We start from the raw sequence: 12,246 nt of genomic DNA on the forward strand, positions 1-12,246 counted from the left end.
CTCTAGGCTCTTCCCGGCTCTACGGTGTTGACAAGGCCGCTGCCCGCCGGTGGGTTTTGGCAGTCAACAGAAAGAGAGTTTCCAAAAAAATACAAATTTGAGAACCAACAAAAACTTTTTATCTTCATATAGGGCTATGCATATAAATCACCTTGTTAATTATTTTAGTGTGCATTTTGCCATGTTGATTGCTTGTGTGATTACCATTGTACTAAAACCCTAACCAATGATCTCTTGATCATCCAATTGGAAGGAAAAAAGAAATGACAAATGAAAATAGAAAAATCAAATCTACACTCACATATGGCTTATGCCATTTTTGCAAATTCTTAACCTAGACCATTTTGGCTTGCACCATTGGTTGGAGATGGTTACTAAACACTTATAAACACTTTTGGAATCAAAGAAACTCAAATCAAATTGAAAACAAATTGAAATTCCAACTCACATGCAATATGGTAAAATTTGACAATCTTAGCCTGATGCCATCTTTGAGCCCCTGGTTTGGAAGTTTTTCAAACTAAACTTTGCCAACTCTTTGCACCTCATCCAAGACAACATCAAGGTGAACAACTTTGCCCAAAACCACCCCTGCAAATTCTTTCTAAAATTCAAATGGTGATCAAGCAAAGTTGGAACCATAAAGCAAATTGTAGATCATATGCAATTTGTGATTTTGCATTTCAACACCATTTTGACCACCACCACCTCCAATCTATTTCTAATAATATATGATTGCAATCCACCAAAAATCTTTCCAAAATTCCAAAGTAATTTTCTTGCGGCCATTTCTACAAACACCTTGCAGGCAGGGTTGAAATTGAAGCCCATACTGAGTTTTTGCTTGGACCAAGTCCAACCCTGTCCCTCTCTGCTGCTCTGGAGCTTCACCTTACCTCTCAGCACCAGTCCCAGCACCTGCAAGCACTGGACCTTGGTCACCATGACCAGAACAGCACCTGCCCGTGCTCACCATGCCATCACCATGCCACTTCCCTCTCTGGTCATCTCAGCACCGCACCACCTTGTCACTTAGCTTCCCCTCACTCTCCTGATCGTGCCAGACACCCGCCTCGACGAGATCTTGCACCACATTGACCAGAACGCGCCACGCCCAGACATGCCAGTGACACGCACGCCAACGCCAGAGTGCGCACGGCGAACGCCACGGGCACGCCAGAGCATGACGACGCCCGACGCACCACGCCACCACTTGCCTCCTCCGCTCGTCAGTCGCTGCGCCAGACCACCAGGAGACGCCCAGACACGACCGTTGGACCGCGGGAGAGCTGTGGCCGTCGTCACCGTCGACGAGACTCGCCACTGACCTGCAAGCTCCCGTCAAGCTCACGATCGCGTCAGTGCATCATTTTCCCCGCAATCACGCGCGCGTCATCGCCAGGACGTCGCCTGCCCGCGTGCATCATCACCAGTACCCCTGCGCCGCTGTAGAGCCGACGCCATGGATGACCTCACCCCAGTCCCGCGGCACTGCCTCGCCGCTATAAAAGGAGCCCTCCCTTCCTCGAGTCGCCACACCATCAGTCTTCCCTCTCACCACTGAGCCTCCCTAGCCTCTCCCTTCTCCACATTCGCTGCTGCCTCGCCGGAATTTGGAGCTTGGTGCCCGCGGAGGTGCTGAGAAGGGCGCCGCCGTTGCAGTGCACCCCAGGCGCCGCCGCTGCTTCCATCTGCTTCACCATCGTCGACAACCTCGCCGCAACCCCTCTCCGACCATCGCCGCACCGCCGGTGAGCCTCCGACCCCCCACCGTCGCCGCGCCAGTGGCCGTCTCTCGTCGGAGACGACGACGCACGTTGATCGTCCGATCCGCGTCTAATCCTACGACGCGGAAAGGCTCGTACCGCTCGGCGGTTAAGTCAAGCCGACGCGTGGACCCCACGCTGTCAGTTGGCCCGCTGCGTTGCTGGGCCGGCCATTCTCCTTTCTCTCTGCGTAGCCCGTTAGGTTTTCCCGCCAGCCCAATTCATTTGAATTCAAATTCCAGTTTAGGTTAATTTTGCAATCTGATGCCAATTTCAAAATTCAATAGGGACAAATCTACTTGGCCAAATTTCACAAACTTTATATTGTTGGAAAGATGAGAGAATTATCTACCCAACTACACTGGTCTCAACCCTAGATTTGCTGTAGAATTAAAGTGACAAAATAAACAAGGCAGGGCCTTTTGTAACTTCAAACAATTATTAAAAATCAACCAAAAGTGCTATTAAGTTGATTTCAACTCTCATAGCTCACACTTAACTTACCCTAATTGTTTCTGTAAAAATATGGCATGGTTACTTTGAGTGATCATGGCCTAGTTTAATTAGAGGACTATATGGCTATTTTAGTCAAATGATATTGTCCAAAACTAATTATAAATCATATGAGAGGCTTGCTCTCATTTAAATCTTATCACAAACAACTCAAAATGAGATAGAGACCATGGTCTATTAGGTCTCATATGGAATTGTTTGATGATATTAAATCATGACTATGTTAGGATTAAATTGCATGAGGTGCTTCACCTCATTTAAATCATTTTCTGAAATGATGAATATGGAGAGGTTGACTTTGGTCAACCTAGGTCATATATTAGTCATTGAGGAAATTAAATCTTAATAAGATAATGAGAGGAAATTATTTCTATAAGGATTTAAAAGGAACACCTTAATTAGTATGAGAGGAAATTGTTTTTCTTAATTAAGAAAACAAAGTCAAATCAACCCATTAGTATTGTTGTGATGCTAGCCTAAGTTTGTGTGACTCATGTGTGTGCTTAGACTAGTACTTAAGTTTGGTATGATGATTGTATACCTTGTATTTTAGACGCTAGTACCGAGGAGTATCAAGAGGAGGAGGAGGTCTACTTCCAAGGAGAAGAAGACCACTTTGACCAATTCCCCAACCAAGGCAAGATAATACTCTTGCAAAGTGCAACGCTCACCAAGAGCAAGGCATCACCCCTTTTACTTTATTTTTAATGATCTTATTCCAAGTTTTTTAACTTTCCAACTTTATTGCTTTTGATTTATCAAAGTACTTTTTGATTTATGATTCACTTGGTTAGTATTGGATTGGTACAAGAGTATCAAATTTAGCCTAGAAGCAAAGCAAACTACTTAGCACCCCTCATACCTAGTTGCTAGTGCTAAATTAAAAATGACTACTCTAGATGGGAACATGTGTTTGTGAAATGATGGTGAAAACCTTGGAATAATGAGTCATTTCCATTGAAAGATTTTGAAGGTGGATATGACATGAATTTGACTTGGTGAACTTGATAAAAACTGATGATTGAGTTGGATGCGATACCATTCCAATTCTTGAGTACCCCCACAATACCTGATTATGGGTAAGGCTTAGCTGGAAATTTATGTGTCTTAGTATGGGTTCCCTCTAAACAAGCATCATAGAGGTTATGCCGAGGCTGCCTCCGTTGAAAGTGAAATGACGTGAAATGAGGTGAATGTACGACCCAAGCCCTGTGCAGTTCCCGGGATAACAATTGGCTATTACCAGGAGGCCAAGCTCATGGGGAGAGGTGCCTATACCAGGATGTGTAAGTGAAAGGTTAATGGTTGATGATCCGCGTACTGAGTTACGATGATTCGGGGTTATCCCTGACGGATGTAATCAAATATTGTGGCACAAGTGTGCAACCTTTGCAGAGTGTAAACCTATTCGAATAGCCGCGTCCGCGGTCATGGACAGTTGGAAAGGCCATACTGTTTCCGTCATCAGAAATTTATATCATTTTAACTTATGATTTGAACTTGAAAGGTGACTTTGATCTTGAATCACAACGGAGTTGTGGGAATGACACTAATGTTCCCACTTGAGTTAGTTAGCACATGAGGAGTCTTTTACTCAAATGTTTGTGAACTAAAATTGGCTTTATGCAAACACCCTAGAGCTTAGAACACCCTAAATAGCAATGTTAGTACTTACATTAGTATTAGTTTGCGAGTACTTAAAAGTACTCACGGCTTTATCCCTGGCTATTCAAATGGCCAGACTATGAAGCTGAACGGCAATATGAAGATGACGGCCAGCAGGACGTCTACGACAACTAGGAGCTTCGTCAAGCGTTGCCTGTGGAATAGATAGTCCATTACTACTTCGCTTCCGCTACGTATTTGTGTAATGATCATTAGATCAAGTGTTGTAATGAGACTGGATCATGTGATTCTATTTATGTAATGATTATGTTGGTATTGTAATGAATGATGACTTTATGATATTCAACTGTTATGTCTCGCAGAAATAATCTTCCCGGGATTGCGATGTATGGCATAATAGGCATCTGAACTTAAAAATCCGGGTGTTGACATTGCGCGTCTGCGCAGCATCTGCAGAGACGCAAACCTAGCGCATATTTGGATCAGGTTTGAGTCTCCGCGGACGGTCCGGTCACTTTGCATCGCGCCGCTGAAGATAGTGCACGACGCATATTTGTCACGGCGGACACAAAACGATCGCTCAGCGGTTTGCGCCGCACCGCTTGAGATGCCCTTAAGTAAAACTTTTTTTTTTTTTTTTGAACTGCCCTTAAGTAAAACTTTGTTCAAGTGCGATGTCGATTAGGCGCTTCCTGTTCAGGTCTGCTTGTGGACTCCGTCCTCTCCAAATTACTTACTCCATAAGCACACGCACCGACGCGCGTAGCACGTGGGCACCGCGCGGAAGAAGAAAATACAATTCACCTGGACCTGCTGCGTACGCGCTCCGTCGCCGTCGAATTCTTGGAGAAAACATGTACGCGAGAAAATAGCTAGACATTCTGATCACTACAGAAAAACATCAAGATGACGGACGGCTAGGATACGTGCCGACGGTTTTTTGTCGGGACCGTCAACACAGGGGTAAAGAGAAAAGTCAATTTGTGCTGCCGTCGTTATAGAAAATGGCCATCGACACAGGCTCGATCTGACCGTTGATACAGAAAAGTTATCGGTATAGGGGTCTCCGCACAGTGAGGCAACGAACCAACAACGTTAGGACTGTGCCAACGGCCTAGCCATTAGCACATGTTTTTCTCTTTTTTCCCTCTCCAACTTATGCCGATGGCTTGGTTGTTGGCACATGATTTTTTTCTCCACGCACCCTCCCTCCCCCTTCCGCTCCGAAATCACAATTTTTTTAAAAAAATATAAGAAAATATTTAAAAATTCAAAATATAAAATCCATGGAGATGACAATGTATTATGTGTTGTAGTTATTAGGAAAAATAACAAACATAAATTTTGATATATTATGCAAAATATTTTCATATTTCGATAAAATGACATTTCTGGTTGCATACGACCCCCGATGAAAATATTTTTTATATGAAAATAAAAATAAAAATTATTTTATTTTATTTTTAAATTTATTATAATAAACAATAATGTAGATATGGTTCCTTACTTAAATAATTTTTTGAATTCAAATAATAAAGAAGTGTGATATCATGACCCAATGGTTAATACTAGGATTGATAGGGTATTATTGGTAACAAAGAATAACTACACTACTAGAAGCGCATATGAAAGGAATGAAAAAGTTAACCATGCTGGGATGGAAGCACAGTAAGGATATGTGACCGTGTGGGAACTTTAACTTGACCTAATATTAAGCATGCTTAGGGATTAAAGTGTCAAACAATTCAAAAAATTGCTCGATTTTCTTGAAAAAACAATAAAAGTATTGGGGGAAAATGAAAAATAATGCACTCATGCCAACGGCATTCACAGGACATTCCACGAGCTGACGGCCGTTAGACCTCCGCCAGGCCCACCTAAAAGTTGTACCGATCGCCAAAATAGTTGTGCCGAGAGAGTAAGGGCATGTACAATGGTGATGAGTCAGCTGTCTGTAAAAGGTAGTTATAGGTGATTTTGGTGATGTGGAGGAAAGAGAACGAGGAGAGAAAAGGAAGTTGTCTGTAAAGTTGCGGACGGTCTGTAGGCTTGTTACATACACCAGTTTTATTGTTGTATGAAAAGTGTCTACAATTTATACTCACATAGCTGTAGCTAAAAATAGATAACTTACAGACAGACTATTGTATAAACTATCTATATCATTATCTATAGATGACATGAAGTAAGTACTACTGCACACCATCCATCTAAACCAATGTACATGCTCTAATGTACCGCCGGGCTTGCTATGCCGACAGCTAAAATAGCATGTGCCAACCGCACCTTGACTAGTTCCCGTGGGATGCTGCTAGGACGGGAACTCGCGGGACAGCGATGACTTGGTGGTACACGAATACACGATCGGTCGACCGACCGGAACCAGTCAGGTGAGCTGTGTTTTTCAGGACGAAGGAAGCAGGGAGGAGCACGGCACGACGTCTGAGACCCAGGTTGACGGGCGGGCGAATCTACCTGCGAAACCAGCAGCGTGCTCGCCCGACTGATCGATGCCGTCCACACGGCCGTATACGTGCAGGTGCTCGGCGTGGTCGCGTCCGTGCCGCTGTCGTGAAGGCCACTACGTACGCTCTGGCTCCCGTCGTGTTGACCAATACGGCAAATTTTAGCATTTTTCCAATCAACTTCCTCAAGTGCCTGGAGGGACGTGCGCTCACGCAATACTCCATGGAAAACCAGGGACACGTGTGCATTTGTCTGGCCTGTTACACCTGGTCAAAGTCGTTCATCGGGTATTACAGTGTACTAATATGACTGCTGAAAGCTCCATGAAAAACTAGTACAGATTACGAAAACTCTCCACACTATCATTTTTCCTCAAACGGTAGAAAGAAAGAGGTGGCGATCTAGGGTTCCACCCTAGCCGTCACCATCTGCTTCGTCTCCTCCATTTTCGGCAAGGAATCAACGGGTCCCCACCTCCTCTGCTTGCCGCTTCAGCGGCGGGATGGGGTGGGGACCTAGGACCTAGGCTCGGCGATATATCAAGGTCCCTAAAATTAAAGTTTGGTCAATCAACAGCGATGTTGTGGTGGCTATGGCGACGCTGTCCAAGAAGAATAAGGTATTCCCGCCTCCTCATCCACCTCGTCGGCGGTGATCTCGCCGATGGCGTCGAGAAGGGCGGGGAATCGTATGGTCGCTGCTTCCATGGAGTGGTGGTTCTCGTTTAGTCTACATGTGCTACAGGTTTCGTGTTAGAAGATTCGGATCAACTAAAGGGTTCAATGGCGATGACTTTGGATCTAGGGCACTGATCTTTAGGGGCACGTGCATGAAGACTTCCCGATTGTCATCAACAACGCCAGGCCATCTATGGTAGGGAACGGCGACAACGGTGCGTCGGCGGCTCGCTCTGGCAGCGGTAGTAGTCATTAGGTGGTCCAAGGACCTCGATGTAATTTTGATTATGTTTGGAGTATTTTGTACTTCCCGTGAACTTCTATAAAAGATCCGCATCTTTCTCACAAGAAAAAGAAAAACTACATATCACGGAGAGAGAGAGGCACGAAAAAAACCAATCTAGGGTTTAGGCTCCCTAGCCAACAACGTCTACGGTCATCCCCATTTTCGGTGGCTTTGGGATCTTGGAGGTGTGACAGATCACGGAAGTCGGAATAAGGCCCTCCCAGCTCTATCCCCATTATGGTGGTCTGCCTAGTGCCGGCGAAGTGCGTGTGGAGTTGTCTTACCGGCGGATATCCTGGCATTCGGTCGGTGTTCCTATTAGTTGGTGTGGTTGCAAGACTGGCTCTTCGAATGTATGATTCTCATCTTTTTTGCTCCGTTCCCGGGTCGCTCGTGCAGGCGAATCCGGAGGCACCTTAACCCTAAAAAAGCGCCATATCCCAAGTCCCTCCGGCCGCTGCCGGCACCGGTGGTGGTGGAGGCTCCCTAACACTGAAGGGAGAGGGCTTGGTAGGCGGGCTCCTTTCTTCTCCTCTTCGCGTGGAGAGGCAACACTACATGGAGTCACGTCGAGAGGCGGCGGGGGACGCGGTCGTGCAAGAAGGCACCGCTGGCGGAGCTGGTGGTGTTGTGCAGTGGTGTGTCCTACCGGCAGTGTGGTCTGAGATCACTTAGGCCAGATATGGCAGTGTCGTCGCGGGCCTGATCTGGGCCTTCCGGGATTTGAAGGTACGCAGATGTCGAGCGGCGTCTGCGCGGCTCGTGCGCACCACGGAGCACGGGCGGTTCATGGGTGGCCGGGCCTGGGCGTGGCGGTCTCCGTCGTTGGTCGCACGCTAGCGGTCATGGATGGAGGTCGCCCGAGGGCCCGCACTGCTTGCCTGCTTGTGAAGAGATGTGGAAGAAGGCCACATCGTTCTGGGGCTTGCCGGGGTGAAGCTAGAGGCGGCCATGGCCCTCGCCGGCATCAAGTGATGGCTTCCTGTGGGTGGCACGTCTGACTATTTGTCTTCCGGACACCTTCTGGTGGATTGTGGAGCCGATGGAAGGGTTGGGAGAAATCCCTATGTTCTTGTAAGACGACGACAACTCTTGCGGGTGTCGTCACCTTCTTGAAGGCGTCTTCTAGGCCCTTCCATCATGCTCTCTCCTGAGCAACTGGGGAAACCCTAGGTCCAGTTCGTTGTTTCCACTAGTAGAGGCACTACCGCGCCGTCCCCTCGTTGGAGGTGATGTTCGGATTGCTCGTGGAGTCCCATGGTTTAAGGAGACAAGGTTGGCTGCTACTCAGAGCGTGGGCATGGATGTCGCAATGTACACTCTTGCCGACATCTCTTTTACGATGCTTCCTCATGTCCGGTCAGGTCCTACCGTCCACCCACCGACTCTTCTGGGGACTTTGGGTGTATGTCGACGTGTTCCTTCCTGGAATTTTGGTCTCCTTCGAGGTGTTTGCTTCGGTTGTGACATGGATTCGATGCTCTGTGTCACGATCTTGGGCCTTCTTGGCCGGTGGTTGGTCTAGGCGCGCGTGCTTGTCGCATTTTTAGGTGTGGGTTGTTCGCTGGTATGCTTCATGTGTAAGGGTTTTGGGTACGGTTTGATCAGTTTTCCTCGTTTAAGCTTAATATAATGACGCACAGTTCTCCTGCGAGTTCTCGAAAAAAGGGCCTTAACACAACAACCTCTCCTGGCAAACCGTGTCTAGAAAAAAGGGTGGGCCGGTTACTGGATATTAGGCTATGAATGGACTATTGTCTACTGGTGGGCCAAATTTCTGTCAAACCCTAAGAGTGGAATGTGACAGAGGGGTGGGCCACGGCATAGAATGCCCCTCCCACCCCCTTCCCCCTTTGATGCTCCACCACTCATAGAACAAGTTGTACTAGAGAAGGTTTGTGTGCCTCTGATGAGGGAGGGGTGAAGACGGCGATGCGCCTTCGCTCACTCTAGTGCTTGTAGTCTTTGTTAGGCGGTCAAAGAATCTATTTGCATTTTTCAAATTATTTTTGGAGTTATGTCTGCTTGTTGTTGATGTTTATTAGTAATAGATTTTTCACATCTCCATAAAAAATATGGAAAGCTGAACTGTTGCAGATCTGCCAAACTGAACCTGAATCTCGACTCAAGCAAAATATAGCTTAGCCTCTGTTTTTTTCAAACCTCAGACTCAGCTACTGAACTGTACAATTTCACCGAGTTGTCACACGGTTGCTTTTCGAAAGTATCTTGCTGCAGGGTGCAGCGTCTTGCTCAATCATCAGCCAATCAGTTCTAGTGTTTTACCTGTCAAACGTTCCACGATCTCTTTCATCGGATTGACTAGTCGGACTCGGATCCTCCCTATTTCTCGAGCCAACTTAAGCCTCGCAACATAACTCGTTGCTCGTCGCACGACGCCACGCTTCCATTCCATTCCATCAACCGAGCCATGACTTCCAAGGCGCCCTCCTCCACCTCCTACCTCCTCCTCGCCCCCGTCGCGGTCCTGCTCCTCGTCTTCCTACTCTCGTCCGTCAACCGCTCCGGCGGCGGCTCCGATGGCCTCGGCGTCCTCTGCACCCGCCGCGCCGTCGCCGACAACTATACCGTCGTGTCGGAGGAGGCTCCCAGCAAGCCCGAGCTGAGCCTGCTGGTGGGCATCCTGACCATGCCGAAGCTGCGCGAGCGGCGCGACATCGTGCGGCTCGCGTACGCGCTGCAGCCGCCGGTGCCCGCGTACGCGCGCGTCGACGTGCGCTTCGTCTTCTGCAGCGTGACCGACCCGGTGGACGCCATGCTGGTGTCCCTCGAGGCCGCGCACCACGGCGACATCATCGTGCTGGACTGCACCGAGAACATGAACAACGGCAAGACGTACGCCTACTTCTCCTCCGTGCCGCGCATCTTCGCCGACGCGCCCTACGACTACGTCATGAAGACCGACGACGACGCGTACCTGCGCGTGCCGGCGCTGGTGGAGGAGCTCCGGGGCAAGCCGCGCGACGACGTCTACCTCGGCTGGGGGTTCAACATGAGCGGCGACCCGATGCTGTTCATGCACGGCATGGGGTACGTCATGTCCTGGGACCTGGTGAGCTGGGTGGCCACGGCGGAGGAGATCCTGGAGAGGAACGACACCGTCGGGCCTGAGGACCTCATGCTCGGCAAGTGGGTCAACCTCGCCGGGAAGGGGAAGAACCGCTACGACCTCAAGCCGCGGATGTACGACCTCAACTGGGACATGGACAACCTGCGGCCGGACACCGTGCTCGTGCACACGCTCAAGAACAACCGCCGGTGGGCGACGACGTTGGAGTACTTCAACGTCACCGCGGGGATCAAGCCGTCCAACTTGCCGTGATCAATCGCTTCTTCTCGATTCCTGTGATGTACATGTACTCGTCAACTGTGTGTATTCTTTAGTTGAGATTTCGATCGCCCAGGCGCATCCGCCATGGCCATGTGCTGACCCGCTTGAAGCCGCCGGGCCAGACGAATTGTCCCCGGCAGTTACCTTTCGATATGGCTTTCTTGGTGACGACCGAATGCGGGACCTTGGTTCCTGCAGTTAATTCTTCATAGCGTCATCACGATCTCGATCGATGCATGATTCTATAATGAAAAGCCGGGTGGATCAGTTGGAGCATTTCTAGAAAATCTCACACCCCATATGCAGGGTGAGCTTCTACAATTGGAGGGTTACTTCTTTTTATCTCCAACCTTTGATAGGCTATCAATAATGCACAATTATTTCTTTCTATTTCTCACTCTATGTTAGCTCAACAATTCACCTCACAACTCGATCCTTTATGTTCGTAGTACAGCATTTTAAATCCATTATCTTTGAAACTGAGATTCGAACATATCATGAGATCCAAATGCACCAAATAATAATCCAAAAAAGAAGGAAAAAATATGAAGAAACTATTGCGCATGGAGCAGCCACATGTACTTCAGTGTATCAACTTGAAGTTTTTCATGCGTCGTGAGGTCTTCGATTTTCTCATGGAGCTCATGAAATGTTCACAATCGATGTGGATTTGGCTCAGACCTCACGGTTTTTCTCACGTTCGCATACTTCAAGTCTTCCCGTTGACCTCGTTCATTCTCAACTATCGTGTTGTGCATAATCACACAAATTGTCATGATCACTTACAATGTCATTTGATCCCACAATCGAACACATCCACAAATGATTGCAACATGCCTAATGCTCTCGACACATCCTCCATCACTGCTTCTTGATATTTTGCAAACTGTTGCTTTGTGTTACCTTGAAGATTTGGTATTATCTTCACAAATATGGGCTGTGCAAAGATTACACAATATAGTAGCCTATTGGCCATGGGGTACACCTGGCTCATAGATGCTCCGAGACATGACCTTAACCGAGGATTGATTCCCCTTGCGTGGTAGCATCTCTACGCTTGCCTCCGATTGGTGCTATATCAGAAAAAATGTAAGAGGGTGTTTACATGGATGAGCCTTGCGAGTTGGCTGGAGAACTAACAATCATATGTGGGCTCAATTGTGCTATAGAGTGAGATGGATTTTGTTGACTTTCGTTGGCTTGCGCAGTCGCTTATGTGTTTCTTAAAAGAACTTGAATCCCTGGTATTGTCTTGGGTACTCCTTTTGTAGTTCTAAATTGGATGTGGTGTTCTTCCTTCTGTTGCCTGCCAAAACCCACCGGCGAGCAGCGACGGGCAACACGGAGAGCCGGGAGGCTCCCAGGACTGCTGGTGGGCCCTGGTCCCTCGGGCGACGGCCCGCAATTCTCCGGCACACGTCCTGGCTAATGCAAGGGCGTGCCACCTGACCTATACCTGGTCGTGGAAGGTGATGGATTGCTTCGGTTAGTTTCCTGCATGGCGGACACGTAAACATTAAATACGAGCCCGATCGGCTCTCGGGTTACCTCGTGAATCGG

The 12,246-nt window shown here is 48.0% G+C and overlaps 1 protein-coding gene across 1 annotated transcript; it reads left to right on the forward strand.

Moving 5' to 3' along the window:
- The first annotated feature begins 9,765 nt into the window (after positions 1 to 9,765).
- LOC124651192 (beta-1,3-galactosyltransferase pvg3-like) lies at positions 9,766 to 10,912 on the forward strand. The gene has a single exon (XM_047190320.1). It carries the CDS (start codon positions 9,766 to 9,768, stop codon positions 10,675 to 10,677), a length of 912 nt encoding a protein of 303 aa, XP_047046276.1. The 3' UTR covers positions 10,678 to 10,912.
- The last annotated feature ends 1,334 nt before the right edge of the window (positions 10,913 to 12,246 follow it).

This window comes from Lolium rigidum, chromosome 5 (genome assembly GCF_022539505.1).
Source record: "Lolium rigidum isolate FL_2022 chromosome 5, APGP_CSIRO_Lrig_0.1, whole genome shotgun sequence".
In the NCBI taxonomy this organism is placed as follows: domain Eukaryota; kingdom Viridiplantae; phylum Streptophyta; class Magnoliopsida; order Poales; family Poaceae; genus Lolium; species Lolium rigidum.

What these genes read in the sequence shown, in the direction of transcription:
- LOC124651192 (XM_047190320.1), top strand. Translation starts at nt 9,766, where the DNA reads ATGACTTCCAAGGCGCCCTCCTCCACCTCCTACCTCCTCCTCGCCCCC.